The sequence below is a fragment of the Neoarius graeffei genome, chromosome 18 (genome assembly GCF_027579695.1).
Source record: "Neoarius graeffei isolate fNeoGra1 chromosome 18, fNeoGra1.pri, whole genome shotgun sequence".
Lineage (NCBI taxonomy): Eukaryota > Metazoa > Chordata > Actinopteri > Siluriformes > Ariidae > Neoarius > Neoarius graeffei.
The window spans coordinates 57,451,869-57,477,910 of record NC_083586.1 but is presented as its reverse complement, the minus strand read 5'-3'; the positions used below and the strand labels follow the sequence as shown (position 1 = coordinate 57,477,910).

Here is a 26,042-nt window from a genome sequence, read left to right as displayed (position 1 = left end):
GGTTTAAGCTTCGTCACAGCCTTTTCTGGCTTCGACCAGTAGCAAACTGAGGCATTTCAGGGAGGTGGGTCAACCACGGGCTCTGGGAAACGGTTGGGCTGAATATCTTGGCCAGACCAATAGCTCGTAGAGCTTTGAAGTTGCGTTAGCCAGACTAATTCCAGCCCAGGATGATTTGACAACATTCCACAATTCCTCTGCATTTCTTGGTTTTGCCTCAGAAACAGCATTTTTGATGTCACCCCACAAGTTTTCTATCGGATTAAGGTCCGGGGATTGGGCTGGCCACTCCATAACTTTCATTTTGTTGGTCTTGAACCCTGATGCTGCTCGCTTACTGGTGTGTTTGGGGTCGTTGTCTTGTTGAAACACCCATTTCAAGGGCATTTCCTCTTCAGCATAAGGCAACATGACCTCCTCAAGTATTTTGATATATGCAAACTGATCCATGATCCCTGGTATGCGATAAATGGGCCCAACATCACAGTAAGAGAAACATCCCCATATCATGATGCTTGCACCACCATGCTTCACTGTCTTCAGAGTGTACTGTGGCTTGAATTCAGTGTTTGGGGGTCGTCTGAAAAACTGTCTGCGGCTCTTGGACCCAAAAAGAACAATTTTCCTTTCATCAGTCCACAAAATGTTTTTCCATTTCTCTTTAGGCCAGTCGATGTGTTCTTTGGCAAACTGTATCCTCTTCAGCACGTCTTTTTTTTAACAGTGGAACTTTGCGGGAGCTTCTTGCCGATAGATTAGCTTCACACAGGCATCTTCTAATTGTCACAGTACTCACAGGTAACTTCAGACCGTCTTTGATCACCCTGGAGCTGATCATTGGCTGAGTCTTTGCCATTCTGGCTATTCTTCGATCCATTCGAATGGTAGTCTTCTGTTTTCTTCCCACGTCTCTCTGGCTTTGCTGTCCATTTTAAAGCACTGGAGATCATTTTAGCTGAGCAGCCCATCATTTTCTGCACTTCTTTACAGTATACGTTTTACCTCTCCAATCAACGTTTTAATCAAAGCACGCTGTTCTTCTGAACAATGTCTGGAACGACCCATGTTTCTCAGGTTTTCGGAGAGAAATGGATGTACAACATGTGCTGGCTTCATCCTTAAATCAGTGCCACCTGACTGACATCTGTTTTTTCACAGAATGAATGATCTCACTAATTAAACTCCACACTGCTATTATTTTGAACACGTCCCTTTCACTTAATTATTCAATTACACAGACTCAGGAGCATGCATATCATGAATGTTGGGTCTGTTGGTTTTCTATGACTCTACTACACCTACTGGTAAATTATTTGCCATGTAGTAATATAATTTCCACCAAAACCAGTGATTGATCTGGTTAGTCATGTTGGACTGCTATTATTTTGAACACAAGTGTACATGGGGCGGCACGGTGGTGTAGTGGTTAGCGCTGTCGCCTCACAGCAAGAAGGTCCTGGGTTCGAGCCCCGGGGCCGGCGAGGGCCTTTCTGTGTGGAGTTTGCATGTTCTCCCCGTGTCCGCGTGGGTTTCCTCCGGGTACTCCGGTTTCCCCCACAGTCCAAAGACATGCAGGTTAGGTTAACTGGTGACTCTAAATTGACTGTAGGTGTGAATGTGAGTGTGAATGGTTGTCTGTGTCTATGTGTCAGCCCTGTGATGACCTGGCGACTTGTCCAGGGTGTACCCCGCCTTTCGCCCATAGTCAGCTGGGATAGGCTCCAGCTTGCCTGCGACCCTGTAGAAGGATAAAGCGGCTAGAGATAATGAGATGAGATGAGACAAGTGTACATGAAACATATAGCATGGATTTACAAAATTTTCATAACACTTTTCTCAGCAACTACAAATCACAACTGCTTGATATTTGGTACCGAGCTTCAGCTTGGCGTTCTATACCATGTATACCGTTTTCAGGTCTGTCGCACATCGACTTCCTGTTTACCGACTGAATGTATTTACGAAACATATAGCATGGATTTACAAACTTTTCATATCATTTTTCTCAGCAACTACAAATCACAACTGCTTGATATTTGGTACCGAGCTTCAGCTTGGGGTTCTATACCGTATATACCGTTTTCAGGTCTGTCACACATCGACTTCCTGTTTACCAACTGAATGTATTTACGAAACGTATAGCGTGGATTTACAAATTTTTCATATCGTTTTTCTCACCAACTACAAATCACAGCTGCTTGATATTTGGTACCGAGCTTCAGCTTGGCGTTCTATACCATGTATACCGTTTTCAGGTCTGTCGCACATCGACTTCCTGTTTACCGACTGAATGTATTTACGAAACACATAGCATGGATTTACAAAATTTTCATATCATTTTTCTCAGCAATTACAAATCACAACTGCTTGATATTTGGTACCGAGCTTCAGCTTGGGGTTCTATACCGTATATACCATTTTCAGGTCTGTCGCACATCGACTTCCTGTTTACCAACTGAATGTATTTACGAAACGTATAGCGTGGATTTACACATTTTTCATATCGTTTTTCTCACCAACTACAAATCACAACTGCTTGATATTTGGTACCGAGCTTCAGCTTGGGGTTCTATACCATGTATACCGTTTTCAGGTCTGTCGCACATCGACTTCCTGTTTACCGACTGAATGTATTTACGAAACATATAGCATGGATTTACAAACTTTTCATATCATTTTTCTCAGCAACTACAAATCACAACTGCTTGATATTTGGTACCGAGCTTCAGCTTGGGGTTCTATACCGTATATACCATTTTCAGGTCTGTCGCACATCGACTTCCTGTTTACCAACTGAATGTATTTACGAAACGTATAGCGTGGATTTACAAATTTTTCATATCGTTTTTCTCACCAACTACAAATCACAGCTGCTTGATATTTGGTACCGAGCTTCAGCTTGGCGTTCTATACCATGTATACCGTTTTCAGGTCTGTCGCACATCGACTTCCTGTTTACCGACTGAATGTATTTACGAAACACATAGCATGGATTTACAAAATTTTCATATTTTTCTCAGCAACTACAAATCACAACTGCTTGATATTTGGTACCGAGCTTCAGCTTGGGGTTCTATACCGTATATACCGTTTTCAGGTCTGTCGCACATCGACTTCCTGTTTACCAACTGAATGTATTTACGAAACGTATAGCGTGGATTTACACATTTTTCATATCGTTTTTCTCACCAACTACAAATCACAACTGCTTGATATTTGGTACCGAGCTTCAGCTTGGGGTTCTATACCATGTATACCGTTTTCAGGTCTGTCGCACATCGACTTCCTGTTTACCGACTGAATGTATTTATGAAACACAGGGTGAATTTTGACGCTATTTCAAGAGGCAAAATGCTATTTCAAAATGACAGTTTACCAGGATGCTGTTTGAAATCCCTGGGGAGAGACACTGCTCTTTACTTACTTGTTTCAGGGTTCATTATTTATTGAAGTCAACATTTATAATAAGTGTCCCGTTCCTTCGATTGCTTGCATTCTGATATAAGCGAGAGCGGGGGGGATACGGAAGTGAGCAGTAGCTCACAGTTGATCTTGTTATTTCAACGGAAGCTGAGAATGGCTGTTTTCTTATGATAACGAGTTAATTATTTATTAATGATCATTCATTAATTAATTATAAATAATTATATTTTTGTTCATGTTTATTTTGTTTTATGTAGACGAGTTATTTATGTACATTCCCCCCCACTCATGATCAGTAGTAGTGACAGGCCGTGCGTACAAAGGACAGGGACTTAATGACCCATGCTTACTGGGATTTCCTTGTTAACTGGGAATAATTGCAGTCCCCAGTCCCAGTCATGAATGACGTTGAGGGGATTACCCGCGCCTCTGGGTGTAGTGTAGTGACACGCTGAGTCCACCATTGTGGCACGCACACAGTCCTGGATATCTAAGGGCATCATACACGATTTTACGTTCATTCAGTCTGTTAATAATGAACGAATGAAAAAATAAATAAATGAATAAATAAAACATAAATAACAACATTAAACAAAGTGAATAAATATTACATACAAAATAATTAAATTAATAATTAATTAACAGTAATGAATGAGTAAATGATAATGAATAAATAATTAATATTTTTCATTAAAAAGAAACAAGCTTTGTTATCTTGAGATAATGAAATAATTTTCTTGTTATCACGAGAAAACGGCATGAAAAAATCATTGCAAGCATGGCTGTTCTCATCTTTCATATATTCAGCTTTAATTCACTGTATCCGAATACCATCGGGTCAAAGCTTTACATACATACGCCAAGTTGATGGTCACTTTCAACAATCTAGAAGATTCTAGAAATAATAGATTTTTAAAACGTTCTGATTGGCCAATTTTCATAGTTAGGAGTTACTTGGGTGCCCACCTATGACTGTATTTAAAGACCTACCTTGAGAGCCAATGCCTTTTTACCCTTGATGCCATCCATCCATCCATTATCTCTAGCCGCTTTATCCTGTTCTACAGGGTCGCAGGCAAGCTGGAGCCTATCCCAGCTGACTACGGGCGAAAGGCGGGGTACACCCTGGACAAGTCGCCAGGTCATCACAGGGCTGACACATAGACACAGACAACCATTCACACTCACATTCACACCTACGGTCAATTTAGAGTCACCAGTTAACCTAACCTGCATGTCTTTGGACTGTGGGGGAAACCAGAGCACCCGGAGGAAACCCACGCGGACATGGGGAGAACATGCAAACTCCACACAGAAAGGCCCTCGCCGGCCACTGGGCTTGAACCCAGGACCTTCTTGCTGTGAGGCGACAGTGCTAACCACTACACCACCCTACCCTTGATACTATTAAAAAAATCCAAGCAGCTCAGCTAAGACCTCAGCAAAAAATTTTATGGATTTCCACATATCCAGTTTCTCCTTATGAGCCATTTCCAGAACAACTGAAGGTACCATGAGTATCCGTACAATCAGCTGTATGCAAATCCGAAAATCTTCGGACCACACAGACGCTGCGTCATTCAGGAAAGAGGCACAAATGAACAGGGATGAAGGAACCTTTGGTCCAAAAGGTTCAACAGAACCCCAATAAAAGAAGAAATTTGGGTACCAAGTTTGTACATCACCATGGCCTGAAATTCTGTCACGCAAGGTGGAAGGACTTTGACCAAGGCCAGGATAATAAAGCTAAAGGTTTGCTGGTGATCCCCAGCCTTTTGGAGGAGTGTTCTCTGGTCAGATGAAACAAAAATACAGATGTTTAGAGGAACAGGGTAAGGACACCATCCCAACTGTGAAGCATGGCGGTGGCAGCATCATGTTGTGGGGTGCTTTCTTGGAAAAGTGACTGTTGTGCTACAGAAAATGGAGGACATGATGTCACAAGGAAGGAAGATTCTCCTTCAGTGTTCTGCCTGATGGCAGGTCCGCTCTCACAGCCATCAAAGTTTTTAGGGAAGAATTAGTGTTATGGTTTCTTTGGACTGTGGGGGAAACCAGAACACCTGGAGGAAACCCACACAGACAACATGCCAACTCCATGCAGAAAGGCCCCCCTGTTGGCCATGAACCCAGAACCTTCTTGCTGTGAGGTGACAGTGCTAACCACTACACCACCATGCCACCTGAAGGAAATATTACATCACAGGCACTTGGCAGATGCTCTTATCCACAACAAGACAGCAGCCGACAGCCTGGGGAACAGCTGGAGTTTAGGTGCCTTGCTCAAGGGCACTTCAGACATTCCTGCTGGTCCAGGGAATTGAACCGGCAACCTTTTGGTCTCAAAGCTGCTTCTCTAACCTTTAGGCCATGCCTTCCCTCAAGGCTTTAAATACCTCAAGACATCAGCCATAAAGTTCTTCCAGCAGGAAAATGATCTTAATAAGCATCCCTTCAAGTTGTAACAAAATGGTTTAAAGACAACAACATGGAAGTATTTGAGTGAACATCACAAAGTCTGAATCCCTGGGAAAACATGACTGACCAAGTTCCGTGAGTCCTCGAAAGATCATGTTCACGGTGTTGGAAACAGAACACAGGCGTGTGTGTATAGACAAAAACGCTGAGATTGCAACCATCAAGATTCTGAAGCTCTTGACCAGAAAAGTGTACAAAAGATATCAGACACACCATGAGTCATTGGCTGAATGTCTGGCTAAGACAAAGACCTGCTTAGTCATCTCCTCTGCATTCAGTTAACGAGTGACAGCCCAGCCACACTCCTCCTTTATTGACCTCAGTCTCTTTTTCATCCCTAAATTTTTTTATTCTTGCCGTAAACAATCAGGCCCACTCTGTGCCCATCACAGGAGCATGGCCAGTGCTAATTCATTCATCTGCTTGTGTTCCTTCCTGGCAGTCTGTAGGTCTGTGGCGTGAGGAAGTTTATCGATGCTGCCACTGCTTGGTATTTCCTTTATTCTTCACATCCTGTATCGATCCGATCTCTGACCGCACCTTATCTTATCTCGGCTGATGATTGTAGAAACGAAGACCTGAAGACAGCAGGTCAGGTCTCATCATGGATTTTCTCTGATTTGGCCATGATGGAGATGGATATGGATCTTTAATACGTGAAGTGGTTATAGAGCAAAATAAATGTCCAGCGTTGAAGGATAAACTTGCGTTTTAAAGCCATTTCATCTTTCATTAAAGAGCTTCAGACTGATTGAAGCATTCGGATTTGTTCTCTCTCTACGTCCTGTGTTTAAGCATCTCAGAGATGGACTGTATCAGCAGCAGGCAGCGTGCATGTGCAAAGCGGTTTTATTTAGGCCGCTTTGGGTCGGGCTGGATCACACAACCCTGTGGTTGATGATTTACATGTAACATCACACCAAAAAGCACTTTCCATTTTATTTTTATTCCTCTCTCTCTCTTGGATGTGAGCTTTCAGGATTAACAGATTTCAAAGCGCAGCATGGCAGAGCGGAGAGCCTTTCTCCGTGATGTAGAATTTGTGTAATTAGGAAGACTTTAAGCAAGGTTTTGGCACTCACACGGTCACAGAGGGCACACACACACATTTGTACACCTAATCCTCCATTAGCTGCCCGGTGGCGCCAGACAAGCTGGCAGGAAAACTCATGTCACGCGCAATGTCATCAAAGCGAACCCCGGCAGGTGAGGTCATCGTCCATCCAGCGCTAGTCCTTGCTACACCAGCAGGGGGCATTAGCACGGGCTTTTTAAAAGCACACACGTTTATTTATCTCTTTCTGCCTCTCTATCCGGTGTGACATTTGGTCTAATGTTTTGGGGATTGCCCTCCCCTAAGTGGTGTCCAACATCTCTGTCCTAATGAATATCCCTCTTACATTACACCGAGCACTTCAGGTTTATAAGCGGCCTGTTATTGAACAGTTTTTGAATGATCCATTTTAATCTCACTTCCTCTGGTTTCTCTGTCTTTCTTCCTGTTCTCTTGCAGAAGGATCTGCCATTGCCACGGAAGAGCAGCGGGTAACGTACCACCACTATATCCTGTTGGCATACTGTAATCTGTAGATTAGCTTATATGTGTTCAGGATATTTCCTGCCTGCATGATCTTGGGGGGGGGGGGGGGGGGGGGGAGTGATTTTCTCTGGTTTGTTCCTCTCCAAGCGCCTATAAAAGAAAAGGTTCTTTACATTTCCTACTTCCTGAAAACTGGAACTATTAATCAATTGTATATGTTTAGAGCAGGACATAATGCACCTATTTTTATTTTCCGAGAGCACACACACCTGCCAAAAGCCTCATTTGCTAATTTAGCTCATTTGACTTGGGGTTAAGCCCATTTTTGTTCCAGCTCAATAACACGCACTTCATTTTAACAATCCATTAAAGTTAAATTTGATCATTTCATGTGTTAATGCCAAGGAGTGAAGGAGGTGTGGCCTTGTTGTCTCTCTGTTTCAGTGAAGGGGGCGTGGCCTCTGTGTGTCTCAGTGAATGATGAAGTGGCCTCTGTGTCTGTCAGTCCAAGTGAAGGTGTGGCCTCTGTGTCTCTCGGTCTCAGTGTAGGAGGTGTGGCCTCTGTGTCTCTGTCTCTGTGAAGGAGGTGTGGCCTCTGTGTCTCTGTCTCTGTGAAGGAGGTGTGGCCTCTGTTTCTCAGTCTCAGTGAAGGAGGTGTGGCCTCTGTTTCTCAGTCTCAGTGAAGGAGGAGTGGCCTCTGTGTTTCTCAGTCTCAGTGAAGGAGGAGTGGCCTCTGTGTCTCTGTCTCAGTGAAGGAAGCATGGCCTCTGTGTCGGTGAAGGAGGTGTGGCCTCAGTGTCTCTCAGTCTCAGTGAAGCAGGTGTGGCCTCAGTGTGTCTCAGTCCGAGTGAAAAAGGCGTGGCCTCTGTGTCTGTCAGTCCGAGTGAAAAAGGCGTGGCCTCTGTGTCTGTCAGTCCGAGTGAAGGAGGCGTGGCCTCTGTGTCTCTCAGTGAAGGAGTGGCCTCTGTCTCTGTCTCGGTGAAGGAGGAGTGGCCTCTGTGTCTCTGTCTCAGTGAAGGAGGTGTGGCCTCTGTGTCTCTCAGTAAAGGAGGTGTGGCCTCTGTTTCTCAGTCTCAGTGAATGAGGCGTGGCCTCTGTGTCTCTGTCTCGGTGAATGAGGCGTGGCCTCTGTGTTTCTCAGCCTCATTGAGGGAGGTGTGGCCTCGGTGTCTCTCAGTCTCAGTGAAGGAGGTGTGGCCTCTGTGTCTGTCAGTCTCAGTGAAGGAGCTGTGGCCTCTGTCTCTCTCAGTCCAAGTGAAGGAGCTGTGGCTTCTGTGTCTCTGTCTCGGTGAAGCAGGCATGGCCTCTGTGTCTCTCAGTGAAGGAGGCGTGGCCTCTGTGTCTCTGTCTCAGTGAAGGAGGAGTGGCCTCTGTGTCTCTGTCTCAGTGAAGGAGGAGTGGCCTCTGTGTCTCTGTCTCAGTGAAGGAGGAGTGGCCTCTGTGTCTCTGTCTCAGTGAAGGAGGAGTGGCCTCTGTGTCTCTGTCTCAGTGAAGGAGGAGTGGCCTCTGTGTCTCTGTCTCAGTGAAGGAGGAGTGGCCTCTGTGTCTCTGTCTCAGTGAAGGAGGAGTGGCCTCTGTGTCTCTGTCTCAGTGAAGGAGGAGTGGCCTCTGTGTCTCTGTCTCAGTGAAGGAGGAGTGGCCTCTGTGTCTCTGTCTCAGTGAAGGAGGAGTGGCCTCTGTGTCTCTGTCTCAGTGAAGGAGGAGTGGCCTCTGTGTCTCTGTCTCAGTGAAGGAGGAGTGGCCTCTGTGTCTCTGTCTCAGTGAAGGAGGAGTGGCCTCTGTGTCTCTGTCTCAGTGAAGGAGGAGTGGCCTCTGTGTCTCTGTCTCAGTGAAGGAGGCGTGGCCTCTGTGTTTCTCAGTCTCTGTGAAGGAGGCGTGGCCTCGGTGTCTCTCAGTCTCAGTGAAGCAGGCGTGGCCTCGTTGTCTCTCAGTCCAAGTGAAGGAGGCGTGGCCTCTGTGTCTCTCAGTCTCAGTGAAGGAGTAGTGGCCTCTGTGTCTCTCAGTGAAGGAGGAGCGGCCTCTGTGTCTCTGTCTCGGTGAAGGAGGAGCGGCCTCTGTGTCTCTGTCTCGGTGAAGGAGGAGCGGCCTCTGTGTCTCTGTCTCGGTGAAGGAGGTGTGGCCTCTGTGTCTCTGTCTCAGTGAAGGAGGTGTGGCCTCTGTGTCTCTGTCTCGGTGAAGGAGGTGTGGCCTCTGTGTTTCTCAGTCTCGGTGAAGGAGGAGTGGCCTCTGTGTCTCTGTCTCGGTGAAGGAGGAGTGGCCTCTGTGTCTCTGTCTCGGTGAACGAGGCGTGGCCTCTGTGTCTCTGTCTCGGTGAACGAGGCGTGGCCTCTGTGTTTCTCAGCCTCATTGAGGGAGGTGTGGCCTCTGTGTCTCTCAGTAAAGGAGGTGTGGCCTCTGTGTCTCTGTCTCGGTGAAGGAGGTGTGGCCTCTGTGTTTCTCAGTCTCAGTGAAGGAGGAGTGGCCTCTGTGTCTCTGTCTCGGTGAACGAGGCATGGCCTCTGTGTTTCTCAGTCTCAGTGAGGGAGGCATGGCCTCAGTGTCTCTCAGTCTCAGTGAAGGAGGTGTGGCCTCTGTGTCTCTCAGTCTCAGTGAGGGAGGCATGGCCTCGGTGTCTCTCAGTCCAAGTGAAGGAGAAGTGGCCTCTGTGTCTCTGTCTCGGTGAAGGAGGCGTGGCCTCTGTGTTTCTCAGTCTCAGTGAAGGAGGTGTGGCCTCTGTGTCTCTCAGTCTCAGTGAAGGAGCTGTGGCCTCTGTGTCTCTCAGTCCAAGTGAAGGAGGAGTGGCTTCTGTGTCTCTGTCTCGGTGAAGGAGGTGTGGCCTCTGTGTTTCTCAGTCTCAGTGAAGGAGGTGTGGCCTCTGTGTCTCTGTCTCGGTGAAGGAGGCGTGGCCTCGGTGTCTTTCAGTCTCCGTGAAGGAGGCGTGGCCTCGGTGTCTCTCAGTCTCAGTGAAGCAGGTGTGGCCTCTGTGTCTCTCAGTGAAGGAGGCGTGGCCTCTGTGTTTCTCAGTCTCTGAAGGAGGCATGGCCTCTGTGTCTCTCAGTGAAGGAGGTGTGGCCTCTGTGTTTCTCAGTCTCTGTGAAGGAGGCGTGGCCTCGGTGTCTCTCAGTCTCAGTGAAGCAGGTGTGGCCTCGTTGTCTCTCAGTCCAAGTGAAGGAGGCATGGCCTCTGTGTCTCTCAGTCTCAGTGAAGGAGGAGTGGCCTCTGTGTCTCTCAGTGAAGGAGGAGTGGCCTCTGTGTCTCTGTCTCAGTGAAGGAGGAGTGGCCTCTGTGTCTCTGTCTCAGTGAAGGAGGAGTGGCCTCTGTGTCTCTGTCTCAGTGAAGGAGGTGAAGCTTCTCCATTTATCAGTCCAGAGGCATGGCCTCTGTGCTCTGTCAGTCCTAGGAAGTATAACGAACACATGCCGTCCTACTTCTGAAACCTAGCTTGTTTTTTAATTCGACATTAAATCATATTGTATCACAGATAAAAATATTATATTAATGGATACGTTAAAGATATGGTCAGGGATTTGTAAGTCAGAACACTTTACACAAAAACACAACACCACAATCTGTCCACTAATATCCAGCCATTCAGGACAAGGAGGTGTGTTTGGCTTTTCTCTCAGTCATGTGGTTTGGGGGCGTGGCTTTGGAGAGAACAGTGAGGAAAGAGGCTGCATTTGTTTGGATTTTGACTTTCTATTCACTAGCTTTATCTCACCTCCAGCCAAATCACTGACTGTAGCTTTAATAAACCTTAATACGTAATCATTGATTTTATATTAATATGTAAGTGATGTCATCTTGGAAGCAGAACAATACGCAACACACACATGACACGCTGCTGCTGGTACACACGTGACCTGACCCAGTTTCGGAAGGACGTGATGATGAGTTGAGGAGGGAGGAACAGTAAACTGAGCGCCAGTGTGGGGTCTCACCGGGGCACTCTCCATGGTGCTGAACACTGTTCTCATTCTGTTTCTCTCTCTCACACTCACACACGACTCCTCTTGTGTGTCTTTCATAACTGTGTATATACATGCTTCCTGGTTGTTTTTTTCACTGCGTGTGCTGAGCTCAACTTTATTACCTCAAGCTGAAATAAACATTTCCACACACTCATCTCACTCAGTGAATCCCAATGGAGGTGGTGGTGGTGTGTGTGTTAATTTTTAGCAGGTGTTGTGTTTTGTTCCATTACTGCCACTGTTCAGGTACCTGCTAAAAGCATCGCTTCATGAAAGTGCACAGATGTCATGCATGTAAACACCACACATCTGTCTCATGATTACTGATCAGTATGCAGTGAATAAAGCTGTTCAGAATGAAGCGGGGATTGTAATTGTGGTGTGAGTGTTAAAGCAGTGATGTGTAAAGACAAGATGGAGGCTTTGACGGCTCGGTTATTAACACGTGTTATAAAGCTTCATGAACGAGTGCGCTCAGTCATACAGCATGATCAGAGTTCATTTAAGATCAGGTCACTAGATGACTAGAGATTATATTAAAAACTGAGATATTTACTCAAGCTGTAAATCTGCCATCTTTATGCAGACCATCATGTTCATCTGTCAAAATACCAAATACGTTTAATATTTTGAAGGTAATACAGTTTTGTCTGAATACAGACACAATCTTTGAGAATGGAAATGAATTCATACCTTGTTTTTGAAACAATGGTATGTTAAATCCAGATTATTAAATTTAGGTTATTAGATCCAGATTACTAAACTGAGATTGTTAAATCCAGATGATTAAATCCAGATTACTAAATTGAGATTACCAAATCCAGGTTATTAAATCAAATTTACCAAATCTACATTATTAATACCAGATCACTAAATCCAGATTATTAAATCCAGATTATTTCATCCATATTACTAAACTGAGATTAGTAAATCCAGATTATTGCAACCAGATGACTAAACTGAGATTATTAAATCCAGGTTATTAAATAAAGTTTACTTATATCCAGATTAGTAACTCTACATTATTAAATCCAGATTACTAAACTGAGATTATTAAATCCAGATTACTGAATACATATAATTAAATCCAGATTACCAAATACAGATTACTAAATCAAGTTTGCAGAAATCTAGATTAGCAAATCTATATTATTAAATTCAGATTACTAAACTGAGATTATGAAATCCAGATTATTGCATCCAGATTACTAAACTGAGATTATTAAATCAAGTTTACTTGCATCCAGTTTAGCAAATTTACATTATTAAATCTAGTTTACTGTCTGAGATTATTAAATACAGGTTACTAACTCCAGGTTATTAAATCAAGTTTACTAAATCCAGATTAGCAAATCTACATTACTAATTTTACATGATTAAATCCAAATTATTAAATCCAGCTTGTTAAATCCACATTACTAAATTTACATAATTAAATTCAAATTATTAAATCCAGATTGTTAAAGCCGGATTACTCTATTTAAATAATTAAATCCAGATTGTTAAATCCATATTAATAAATCCAGATTAATGTGTTTTATTTCATTTTATAAACATAGATTAATAAGTGTTTTATTTCAGCTCTGACAGTTCTGCTGACGAACACGTTAGCGTTTCTATAGTAACCGCCCATTCACAGACCAGACAGTATAAGACCAATAATAAACATTTTAAAAAACTATTTAATAAAGAAATGAAGGAATGACTGTTAATAGCTGCTATAAATGTACCTGATAACAGGAGCTAAATTGTTTACAGAACACTAAACGTAGCTATAAACGCATAAAATACTGACGTGTCCTCCTTTATTAAATAATAATTGTAATACTTGGTGAACTGCTGTGGTGTGAGAAGAATAAAACATGCTGTTTTAGGAAAAATAAACTCTGCTTTTTCACACCATCACACTGTTGCTTATTTTCCGATAACGTCACGTTCTCAGGTGTTTTATTCCCTACTCGTTGTGTTGATATTTTTTTTCCTGTCTGTGAGATAGTGATGAGAAAGTTGAGTTTTTATGTTGATTCATGTCGAAGTGCCCGGGACATTAATATATGGGTCAGTGTTGCAAAAGTATTCATCCCCCTTGGTGTTTGTCCTGTTTTGTCGCATTACAAGCTGGAATTAAAATGAATTTTTGGAGGGTTAGCACCATTTGATTTACACAAACTGTTGTTTTATTGTGACACAAACAATAATGAAGATGAAAAAAACAGAAATCTGGAGTGTGCATAAGTATTCACCCCCTTTCGTATGAAACCCCTAAATAAGAGCTGGTCCAACCGATTCACTTCATAAGTCACATAATTAGTTGATTAAGAGCCATCTGTGTGCAATCAAAGTGTCACATGATCTGTCACATGATGTCTGTATAAATCAACCTGTTCTGGAAGGACCCTGATTCTGTAACACGACTAAGCAAGCAGCATGAAAACCAAGGAGCCTCCAAACAGGTCAGAGACAAAGTTGTGGAGAAGTATAGATCAGGGTTGGGTTATAAAAAAAAAAAATATCCCAAACTTTGACTATCCCATGGAGCGCCATTAAATCCATTATAGCAAAATGGAAAGAATATGGCACCACTACAAACCTGACAAGAGAAGGCCCCGCCCACCAAAACTCACAGACCAGGCAAGGAGGGCATTAATCAGAGATGCAACAAAGACACCAAAGATAACACTGAAGGAGCTGCAAAGATCCACAGCGGAGATGGGAGTATCTGTCCATAGGACCACTTTAAGCCGTACACTCCACAGAGTGGGGCTTTATGGAAGAGTGGCCAGAAAAAAGTCATTGCTTAAGAAAACACGTTTGGAGTTTGCCCAACAGCATGTGGCAGACTCCCCAAACACATGGAAGAAGATTCCCTGGTCAGATGAGACTAAAATTGATCTTTTTGGCCATCATGGGAAATGCTATGTGTGGCGCAAACCCAACGCCCTGAGTGCACCATTCCTACAGTGAAGCATGGTGGTGGCAGCATCATGCTGTGGGGATATTTTTCATCTGCAGGGACAGGAAAGCTGGTCAGGACTGAAGGAAAGATGGATGGCACTAAATACAGGGCAATTCTGTAGGAAAACCTGTTTGAGTCGGCCAGAGGTTTGAGACTGGGACGAAGGTTCACGTTCCAGCAAGACAATGACCCTAAACATACTGCTAAAGCTACACTGGAGTGGTTTAAAGGGAAACAGCTAAATGTCTTGGAATGGCCGAGTCAAAGCCCAGACTTTTGATCCAATGGAGAATCTGTGGCATAACTTGAAGATTGCTGTACACCAACACAACCCATCTAACTTGAAGGAGTTGGAGCAGTTTTGCCTTGAGGAATGGGCAAAAATCCCACTGGCTAGATGTGCCAAGCTAATAGAGACATACCCCAAGAGACTTGCGGCTGTAATTGCAGCAAAAGGTGGCTCGACAAAGTATTGACTTTGGGGGGTGAATACCTATGCACACTCCAGATTTCTGGTTTTTTTCATCCTAATTGTTGTTTGTGTCAGAATAAAAGAAGAATTTTCACCTTTAAAGCGGTCGGCATGTTGTGTAAATCAAATGGTGCTAACCCTCCAAAAATCCATTTTAATTCCAGCTTGTAATGCGACAAAACAGGACAAACACCAAGGGGGATGAATACTTTTGCAAGGTACTAATTTCAGAGACATGTTGATTATTCAGATTGCAGATTGCCTTTCAACAATTTATGTGTGTGTGTGTGGTTCAGTATAGAAGGTCCTAGAGATGATGTCACTTTATAAGCAATATGGCATGGAAAAACAGAGAGAGAGAGAGAGAGAGAGAGGTTTGAGTTATCTTAAGCATCAAATCTACCAATCGGATTTGATCATCTGAGGCTTGAGCCACGCCCAGGAAGCTTTGTGTTACAGAGAGAGAGAGCAGTCATTGAGATCATCAACATCAGTCCACTCTCGCTCTCGCTCTCTCTCTCTCTCTGATATATAAAATAAATATATATGTCTCGCTGGAGTCATTCACATTTCCAGTACCAGTTCCACCACTTCATGCTGTGTGTTTTGATGGGCTTTTTGTCACACACACACACACACACACACACACACACACACTCGTACGCATGGAGACACATGCGCACATGCTGACATCCCTCCTATAATCCTTCCCCCCTCCCCCCCCTCTCTCTCTCTTCACTTCCTGGCTTGGCACTGTTACCCTTGAGATCCATCTCCTCTTTGCATTCTCTCTCCTCTCCTCTTTCTTTCATCTCTCCTTCTTGTCTCCTCTCTCTCTCTCTGTGCGGATGTATCCTGACACGGACACACTCTCTCTCGGTGGGTGGGTGGGTGTGTGTAGAAGCAGAAGGCAGCGTTATGGTGTGGCACAGCTAGCCCGCTGCTCTCGGTGACGACGCGTGATTTCACACAGTCGCTTCCTGACGACACTCTTCTCTGTGTGTGTGTGTGTGTGAGTGAGAGAGAGAGAGAGAGAGAGAGAGGGAACGCGTGCCAGCAACATGTTCCGCCGGACCAAAAGGTAAAGATGGATGATGGTTGAAGGATTGATGCTTGTAATGATTGTGATTATGGAATGTTGAGGATGTGGTGATGATGATGATGATGATGAAGCACTGTTGCTGTTGTTTACACCTCCTTGCTGTCTCACAGTGACTTTCCATTTTTGCTCGCACGCACGCACGCACGCACTGATGCTCTGTAAAGGTTTGCTTACGATGGGAGAGTATGATCGGCATTAAATCGTATGTATACATGGTCGTGTGTGTGTGTGTGTGTGTGTGTGTGTGTGTGTGTGTGTGTGTGTGTGTGTGTGAGAGAGAGAGAGTGTGTTATGATCCTCTTTATGATGGCATATTAAAGAGACACAGTCAGAGAGAGAGAACGAGAGAGAGAGAGATGCTGTCATCTGAACATATGGTGCACAGAACATTACTTGACCCACGTTCAAAGAACAGACTGTCTTGCTCTCTCGCGCGCTCTCTCTCTCTGTCTCTCTCTCCCCCACTCGCTCTCTTTCCCTTTCTCTGTCTCTTGCCCTCTCTCTCTGTCTCTGACTCTCTCTCTCTCTCTTGCCCTCTCTCTTTCTTGCCCTCTCCCTCTTGCCCCCTCTCTCTTTCTTGCCCTCTCTCCCTCTCTCTCCCTCCCCCACTCTCTTGCTCTCTCTCTCCTCCCCTGCTCTCTTGCTCTCTCTCTCTTTCTTGCCATCTCTCTCTCCCTTCCCTGCTCTCTTGCCCTCTCTCTTTCTTGCCCTCTCTCTCTCTCTCCCCCTCCCCTGCTCTTTTGCTCTCTCTCCCTCTTGCCCTCTCGCTCTCTTCCTTGCCTTCTCTCCCTCTCTCTCTCCCTCTTTCTTGCCCTCTCTCTCCCTCTTTCTTGCTCTCTCTCTCTTGCCCTCTCTCTCCCCCACTCTCTTGCCCTCTCTCTCCCTCTTTCTTGCCCTCTCTCTCCCTCCCCCACTCTCTTGCCCTCTCTCTCCCTCTTTCTTGCCCTCTCTCTCTCCCTCTTTCTTGCCCTCTCTCTCTCCCTCCCCCACTCTCTTGCCCTCTCTCTCCCTCTTGCCCTCTCTCTCTTGCCCTCTCTCTCTCCCTCCCCCACTCTCTTGCTCTCTCTCCCTCTTGCCCTCACTCTTTCTTGCCCTCTCTCTTGCCCTCTCTCTCTCCCTCCCCCACTCTCTTGCTCTCTCTCCCTCTTGCCCTCACTCTTTCTTGCCTTCTCTCTCTCCCTCCCCCACTCTCTTGCCCTCACTCTTTCTTGCCCTCTCTCTCTGTCTGTCTCTCTCTCTCCCCCACTCTTTCTTGCCCTTTTTCTATCTCTCCCTCTCTCTGTGTCTCTCTCTCTGTGTCTCTCTCTCGGTGTCTCATTAAGGGTTTAGTGGACTTTCCGTCATTCACAGGTGATACGATCAGATTTAGGGGAAGATGCTACCTCATGGTGCACATCCAGTGCAAAAGTTAGCACCCCCATGGTTCTTAAATGGAAATACGGAAACTTTCGCTCTCTTTTTATAATCAATCTGCAGAACGTATATAAATCCAGAATGTTAGAAAATAATGTGGGTTTGTCCTGCAGCAAGACAAGACTCTTCAAATATATCAGAAATGAAAGATTTCAGTTTCTGAGGGACCAATATTTTTATCTTACAGTCCGTCCACAGGTCTGTGTTTCCTGATAGAACAGTGAAGGAAATGGTGAAAGTTCTGCACTTGGAGGAGTGCGGTTATAGAGAAATAATCAGTGACATGGCTGTGTGATGTTACCTGCTGCAAAGTGGAGATACTGTTCTCACTGGGAAGTTGATTATTTTCCAAAAACAGCACACTTTGCAACAAAAGCAGTTTGGCGATGATTGCAGTTGTTCAGTTTATTCAAGAATAACACACAATGCCTTTTATCAGTTTATGATGAAGTTTAAAGAAGTTCATGTATAGAAACGATAACATATCAGAACATTAATTAATTAATTAATTAATTAATTAATTAACCAACCAACCAACCAACCAACCAACCAACCAACCTGTGATTTACAGCTGCATGTCTACTGTCAGAGCCACTGTTGGAGAAAATTAATCAACACCTTCGGATCAATCAGAATCGAGAATTCAGCAGCGAGGTGGTTTAATATAAAGTATTCAGTGTTCTACAGGATGAAAACTAAGGAAATGCGTATTTGTGTGAGGGTTCGGGTTAAATTCGGCCAAAATTGAGAAGAAGTTGGGGTCGTCTATGTTCCAGGTCAGAATTGTAGGTCAGGTGGAATTTTTCAACCTAGGTTAGAATTTTAACCGAGTTCATAATTTGCTCCTTGTATTAGGGAGACTTACGATATCTAGGGTTAGGATTTGGGAAGATTTTGTATTTTAAACTACTTGATGTAATAAGACTGGACTCGTTAATAAATTCAAAATATACATCACTCCTTCCATTGCAGCCGTCGCTGGTCTAGCGGTTAAGGTGTTCCGAGAAGGTTCTGAATTCAAATCCTGGTTAAGTATGAAAAAGTCACAGTGATTTTGTGCTAGCTGTTACAAACCGGGATGTCTAGGCACCGTACCCTATAGATCCAGAACGGTAAGAGATAGAGAATGACGCTTAGTAAGGAAATGTCGCGCCCTGCCGCTCTGAACAAAATTAAAAAAAAAAAAAAAAACTGATTGAAAAAAGTCATGAAAATTGACAGTTATAAGTGACTGAAAAAAAAATCCCATTCTTCATGGATCATTCAGGATCAGTGATCCAGATCAGCACCAAAAGTCGTAGCAATGTAATTCAGCCCAGAAGTATCCTTCATGTGAAATTTGCTGATGATTGGTTGAAACTGATAGAGAAATAGCACCCTAAAAAAATGTTAGGAGAATAATAATAATAATAAGAGGAAAGTAGAAATATCCTGAGGGAGAGTAATAATTTGTGCTAGTGTAAATTTAATAATGCTAATTAGGTAGGTAGACAGACAAGAGGAAATACTCCATAGGTGTAGAGAGAGAGGAAGTGGATGGAAGAAAGAGAGACAAAAGAAGTGATGGAAAATCCCTTTTAAGAATCTTATGGCCCTTTTCCACTACCCTTTTTCAGCTCGCTTCAGCTCACTTCAGCCCAACACGGCTCGCGTTTCGACTACTTCAGAACAGCACGACTCAGCTCACTTCAGCCCTACTCAGCACCCAAAACTCGCACGGTTTTAGAGTGGGGCTGAAGCGAGCCAAACCGAGCCGAGTGGGGCTAGGGGCATGAGGAGACACTCCCCTGTGCACTGATTGGTGAGGAGGAGTGTCCTCACATGCCCACACACGCCCCGCGAGCACGCTGGGATCTGTAAACACCGTAAACCCGGAAGAAGAAGAATTACGAGAATTTCTGAAGCCTTATGCGCCTCGCCTCATCTATACGCTCTTGCCAGTATCTGTTGGTGTTGTCGGTGACAACAAGCCACAGCACCAAGACCAGCAACACTAACGACTCCATGTCCTCCATGTTTATTGTTTACTATCCGGGTTGTGAGACTACCGCTTAAAAGGTCACTGATGTCACTGTTTGTGCCGCCTAACGACATCACGTGATGTCCACCCACTTTCGCTAACTCCACCCAATGTGTCCACCCACTTCCAGCCAGCACGGTTCAGCGCGGTTGTAGTCGAAATGCAACTCCAACAGCCCCACTCAGCCCGACTCAGCACGGCACGGCTCAGCCCGACTCAGCCGCGTTGGTAGTGGAAAAGCGGCATATGATAATCCAGAATTTTACCTAGGTTAAAAATTTTAACCCAGGTCAAAAAAAAATAATTTCAACCTAGGTGATTTTTTTTTTTTTACACACCTGTAAGTACTTTTGTAGATTAGAAAAAAGCCATACACGTGCATGGTCCCGAGAAAACCTTTCATGTGTAGAGTACGTTTGGCTGAATTCAGACTCGGTGGAATCCAGCAGGTTCTCCCAGATCGCCACGCATATGTTCCTGAGCTGTATTTTGCTTCTTAAAAAAAAAAAAAAGTTTCTAGCCAGCGTAGTATAATACCAGGTATAATGAGGGCAAGATTGTGAAGTGTGCATTTGCTCAGGGTCATATCATTTTATCTCCGTATTGTCTTCACCGACAGCTCATTAACAGCATAAAGAAAAAAGCCAGAGATTAAAGAAGCTGTTATGCAACAGGTGATCATGTGACTGCGATTTTCATCATCCTTCATTAACATTTAACATATTAATGTGCGCTGATCTCTGATTCTTCACTCGGAATCAACAGTCTCCTTATTACAAAGCATAAACAATGTGTGTGTGTTTCATGTTTGTGAGTCATGTTCAGGACGTTTGTCTGGATGCTTGACGTTTGTTGCTCTAAACCCATTTTATTCTTTTCTGCTCAAACCCTGAGAGAGGTGGAATGAAAGGTAGAGCCTGAGGAGGTGTAGCAGCCTACATTCTCTCGCTCTCTCTCACACACACCACTGTGAGGTTACACCCAACCTATTTACTCTCCTGCTTCCTAATCTCACTTCATCCACATGTGCTGTGAAAAACTTCATCTCATCTCATTATCTCTAGCCGCTTTATCCTGTTCTACAGGGTTGCAGGCAAGCTGGAGCCTATCCCAGCTGACTACGGGCGAAAGGCGGGGTACACCCTGGATAAGTCGCCAGGTCATCACAGGGCTGACACATAGACACAGACAACCATTCACACTCACATTCACACCTACGGTCAATTTAGAGTCACCAGTTAACCTAACCTGCATGTCTTTGGACTGTGGGGGAAACCGGAGCACCCGGAGGAAACCCACGCGGACACGGGGAGAACATGCAAACTCCACACAGAAAGGCCCTCGCCGGCCACGGGGCTCGAACCCAGACCTTCTTGCTGTGAGGCGACAGCGCTAACCACTACACCACCGTGCCGCCCGCTGTGAAAAACTTTTAGAAAAAAAAAGCTTTGTATATTACAGAGAGAGAGAGAGAGAAAGAGTCAGAGAGAGAAAGAGAATGCGAAAGAACGAGAAAAGATTATCCTGAAGGACACAGTGGGCTCTGTGAGGTGTGATTCTTTAACTGTTGTTTCCTCTCCTTTTCTCCCTCATTGTGCATCATCATCCAAAGCTCATATCCAAAGCTTGGTGCTGTCCCCACCCCCTTTTATTTAGGCCACACCTTTTATTTGTATCTCACCTTCCATTTTGAGACTTTTGAACTGAGTTTTTCTCAACTGTATGCAAATTAGGCACAACTCCATGTTCATACTAGCAACAAGTTGTTTGTGGGGTTTGTATTTTGTTCTTGTGGGCGTGTGCGGAGCTGTGCGGGAGTGTACGGAGCTCTGTGGGTGTGTGTCCAGCTGTGCAGGTGTGTACGGAGCTGTGCGGGAGCGTACGGAGCTGTGTGGGCGTGTGTTGAGCATTATGGGCGTGTGTCAAGCTGTGCGGGTGTGTACGGAGCTCTGTGGGCAGGTATTAAGTGCTGTGAGCTGTGTGGGCGTGTGTTGAGCATTATGGGCGTATCAGCTGTGTGGGCGTGTGTTGAGCATTAGGGGCATGTGTCGAGCTGTGTGGGTGTGTGTTGAGCATTATGGGCGTGTGTCGAGCTGTGTGGGCGTGTGTCGAGCATTATGGGCATGTGTCGAGCTGTGTGGGCGTGTGTCGAGCATTATGGGCATGTGTCGAGCTGTGTGGGCGTGTGTCGAGCATTATGGGCATGTGTCGAGCTGTGTGGGCGTGTGTCGAGCATTATGGGCGTGTGTTGAGCATTATGGGCGTGTGTTGAGCATTATGGGCGTGTGTCGAGCTGTGTGGGCGTGTGTCGAGCTGTGTGGGCGTGTGTCGAGCTGTGTGGGCGTGTGTCGAGCTGTGTGGGCGTGTGTTGAGCATTATGGGCGCATGTTGAGCTGTGTGGGCGTGTGTTGAGCATTATGGGCGTGTGTCGAGCATTATGGGCGTGTGTCGAGCTGTGTGGGCGTGTGTCGAGCTGTGTGGGCATGTGTTAAGCATTATGGGCATATGTCGAGCTGTGTGGACATGTGTTGAGCATTATGGGCGTGTGTTGAGCTGTGTGGGCGTGTGTTAAGCATTATGGGCATGTGTCGCTGTGTGGGCATGTGTTGAGCATTATGGGCGTGTGTCGAGCTGTGTGGGTGTGTGTTGAGCATTATGGGCGTGTGTCGAGCTGTGTGGGCGTGTGTCGAGCATTATGGGCATGTGTCGAGCTGTGTGGGCGTGTGTCGAGCATTATGGGCATGTGTCGAGCTGTGTGGGCGTGTGTTGAGCATTATGGGCGTGTGTCAAGCTGTGTGGGCGTGTGTTAAGCATTATGGGCGTGTGTTGAGCATTATGGGCGTGTGTCGAGCTGTGTGGGCGTGTGTCGAGCTGTGTGGGCGTGTGTTGAGCATTATGGGCGCATGTTGAGCTGTGTGGGCGTGTGTTGAGCATTATGGGCGTGTGTTGAGCATTATGGGCGTGTGTCGAGCTGTGTGGGCGTGTGTTGAGTATTATGGGTGTGTGTCGAGCTGTGTGGGCATGTGTTAAGCATTATGGGCATATGTCGAGCTGTGTGGACATGTGTTGAGCATTATGGGCGTGTGTTGAGCTGTGTGGGCGTGTGTTAAGCATTATGGGCATGTGTCGCTGTGTGGGCATGTGTTGAGCATTATGGGCGCGTGTTGAGCTGTGTGGGCGTGTGTTAAGCATTATGGGCATATGTCGAGCTGTGTGGACATGTGTTGAGCATTATGGGCGTGTGTTGAGCTGTGTGGGCGTGTGTTAAGCATTATGGGCATATGTCGAGCTGTGTGGACATGTGTTGAGCATTATGGGCGTGTGTTGAGCTGTGTGGGCGTGTGTTAAGCATTATGGGCATGTGTCGAGCTGTGTGGGCATGTGTCGAGCTGTGTGGGCATGTGTCGAGCTGTATGGGCGTGTGTTGAGCTGTATGGGCATGTGTCGAGCTGTGTGGGCATGTGTTGAGCATTATGGGCGTGTGTCGAGCTTTGTGGGCGTGTCGAGCACTATGGGCGTGTGTCGAGCTGTGTGGGCGTGTTGCGCATTATGGGCATGTGTCGAGCTGTGTGGGCGTGTGTCGAGCTGTATGGGCATGTGTCGAGCTGTGTGGGCATGTGTTGAGCATTATGGGCGTGTGTCGAGCTTTGTGGGCGTGTGTCGAGCATTATGGGCGTGTGTCGAGCTGTGTGGGCGTGTGTTGAGCATTATGGGCATGTGTCGAGCTGTGTGGGCATGTGTCGAGCATTATGGGCATGTGTCGAGCTGTGTAGGCATGCGTTGAGCATTATGGGCGTGTGTCGAGCTGTGTGCGCGTGTGTTGAGCATTATGAGCGTGTCGAGCTGTGTGGGCATGTGTCGAGCATTATGGGCGTGTGTCGAGCTGTGTGGGCGTGTGTTGAGCATTATGGGCATGTGTTGAGCTGTGTGGGCATGTATCGAGCTGTGTAGGCGTGTGTTGAGCATTATGGGCGTGTGTCGAGCTGTGTACGCGTGTGTTGAGCATTATGAGCGTGTCGAGCTGTGTGGGCGTGTGTTGAGAATTATGGGCATGTGTCGAGCTGTATGGGCATGTGTCGAGCTGTGTGGGCATGTGTCGAGCTGTGTAGGCGTGTGTTGAGCATTATGGGCATGTGTCGAGCTGTGTAGGCGTGTGTTGAGCATTATGGACGTCTGTCGAGCTGTGTGCGCGTGTGTTGAGCATTATGAGCGTGTCGAGCTGTGTGGACATGTGTCAAGCTGTGTGGGCGTGTGTTGAGCATTATGGGCATGTGTCGAGCTGTGTGGGCGTGTGTTGAGCATTATGAGCGTGTCGAGCTGTGTAGGTGTGTGTTAAGCATTATGGGCATGTGTCGAGCTGTGTAAGGCGTGTGTTGAGCATTATGGGCATGTGTCGAGCTGTGTGGGCGTGTGTCAAGCTGTGTGGGCGTGTGTTGAGCATTATGGGCATGTGTCGAGCTGTGTAGGCGTGTGTTGAGCATTATGGGCATGTGTCGAGCTGTGTGGGCGTGTGTTGAGCATTATGGGCATGTGTTGAGCTGTGTAGGCGTGTGTTGAGCATTATGGGCGTGTGTCGAGCTGTGTGGGCGTGTGTTGAGCAATATGGGCATGTGTTGAGCATTATGGGCATGTGTCGAGCAATATGGGCATGTGTTGAGCATTATGGGCATGTGTCGAGCTGTGTGGGCGTGTGTTGAGCATTATGAGCGTGTCGAGCTGTGTGGGCGTGTGTTAAGCATTATGGGCATGTGTCGAGCTGTGTAGGCATGTGTTGAGCATTATGGGCATGTGTCGAGCTGTGTAGGCGTGTGTTGAGCATTATGGGCATGTGTCGAGCTGTGTGGGCGTGTGTTGAGCATTATGGGCATGTGTTGAGCTGTGTAGGCGTGTGTTGAGCATTATGGGCATGTGTCGAGCTGTGTGGGCGTGTGTTGAGCATTATGGGCATGTGTTGAGCTGTGTAGGCGTGTGTTGAGCATTATGGGCATGTGTCGAGCTGTGTGGGCGTGTGTTGAGCATTATGGGCATGTGTTGAGCTGTGTAGGCGTGTGTTGAGCATTATGGGCATGTGTCGAGCTGTGTGGGCGTGTGTTGAGCATTATGGGCATGTGTTGAGCTGTGTAGGCGTGTGTTGAGCATTATGGGCGTGTGTCGAGCTGTGTGGGCGTGTGTTGAGCAATATGGGCATGTGTTGAGCATTATGGGCATGTGTCGAGCTGTGTGGGCGTGTGTTGAGCATTATGAGCGTGTCGAGCTGTGTGGGCGTGTGTTAAGCATTATGGGCATGTGTCGAGCTGTGTAGGCATGTGTTGAGCATTATGGGCATGTGTCGAGCTGTGTGGGCGTGTGTTGAGCGTTATGGGCATGTGTCGAGCTGTCTGGGCGTGTGTTGAGCATTATGGGCGTGTGTCGAGCTGTGTGGGCATGTTTTGAACATTTATGGGTATGTGTTGAACTGTGTGGGCATGTCTTGAACATTATGGGCGTGTGTTGAGCTGTGTGGGCGTGTGTCGAGCACTGTCGGCGTGTGTTGAACATTATGGGCGTGTGTCGAGCATTGTGGGCAAGTTTTGAACATTATGGGCGTGTGTCGAGCTGTGTGGGCGTGTTTTGAACATTACTGTGGGCGTGTGTCGAGCTGTGTGGGTGTGTGTCGAATATTATGGGCATAGCACTGTGGGCGTGTGTTGAACATTATAGGCGTGTGTCGAGCACTGTGGGTGTGCACCATCCATCCAGCGTTTTTAACTCTGATGAGAAACTGTAGTAGTAATAATAAATAAATAGTGATCAGTTAAATTTATTTAGCGCCTTTCTCATACCCAAGGTCACTTTACAATTATACAGAAAGGGGAAAAAGGGGGGAAAATAGTGCCCAACAGCATGTGATTTACTACAGTATATGATATACTATTGGGTAAAATGTATTTAAAATTAATTCTGATATTGTAATAAAGTGAAAAAGTGTGAAATTTGATTGTACGTTACTATGTCCCAGGCTGAAGATTAGCAAATTAGCAGCGCAAGCTAACCGTACTTGCTACGTACCCTCGCCAGAGGCACCACCATATCATTTTATATGTACACATCAAAAGATTCAAATAACGCACTAATCAGTGTGAAAATTTTTCATTTGATTTACATGTTACATACTAAGCTTTGTATTAGCTGTGAACGTTTAGCAGGTTAGCAGCGAAAGCTAACTCTAAAAACAAACCGTCGATCTCTGCTGCTTTCTTCCAAGCTTCATTTTTCTTTAAGAAAGAACATCTATGACAGGATAAGATGAAACTGTGGTTTATATATACGTTTTTCTAGCATTTTTTTTAAGGCAAGCAGTAGACAGGAAGCGATTTCAGGGAGGAACTTAAAGAAACTAAAGGGGAGAAAAAAAGTGTTTGTTCTGCGGTCTTCCAGTTTTTCCATTCGCATGCTTTTCCTTGTTTCTTTTGCTTTTCATGCTTTTTTTTAATTGCATGAAATGTTGAAACTATTATTTCAGTGACTCTTGGCCACGCCCACACTGTCCATTTTTGTCTCTTCCTCGTGTCAGTGATGTGATGTATTACTGATTCATGGGACGTCACAAAGCTACAGGACTTTTAGCTCGACTCTTTCCAGTGTTTGAGTTTCCCTCGTTCTCGTTTACGTTTTACGTTTTACTCAAACAAATATTTGATGAGTGTCT

General features: G+C 45.7%; 1 protein-coding gene across 2 annotated transcripts in view; it reads left to right on the top strand.

Moving 5' to 3' along the window:
- mast1a (microtubule associated serine/threonine kinase 1a) overlaps positions 1–26,042 on the top strand; it is a 190,622-nt gene that overhangs the window by 49,662 nt on the left and 114,918 nt on the right. For both annotated transcript variants that reach the window (XM_060899071.1, XM_060899070.1), the window contains exon 2: positions 7,415–7,446. In XM_060899071.1, the coding sequence (XP_060755054.1) occupies positions 7,415–7,446 (32 nt within the window). The remainder of the gene's footprint in view (positions 1–7,414; positions 7,447–26,042) is intronic.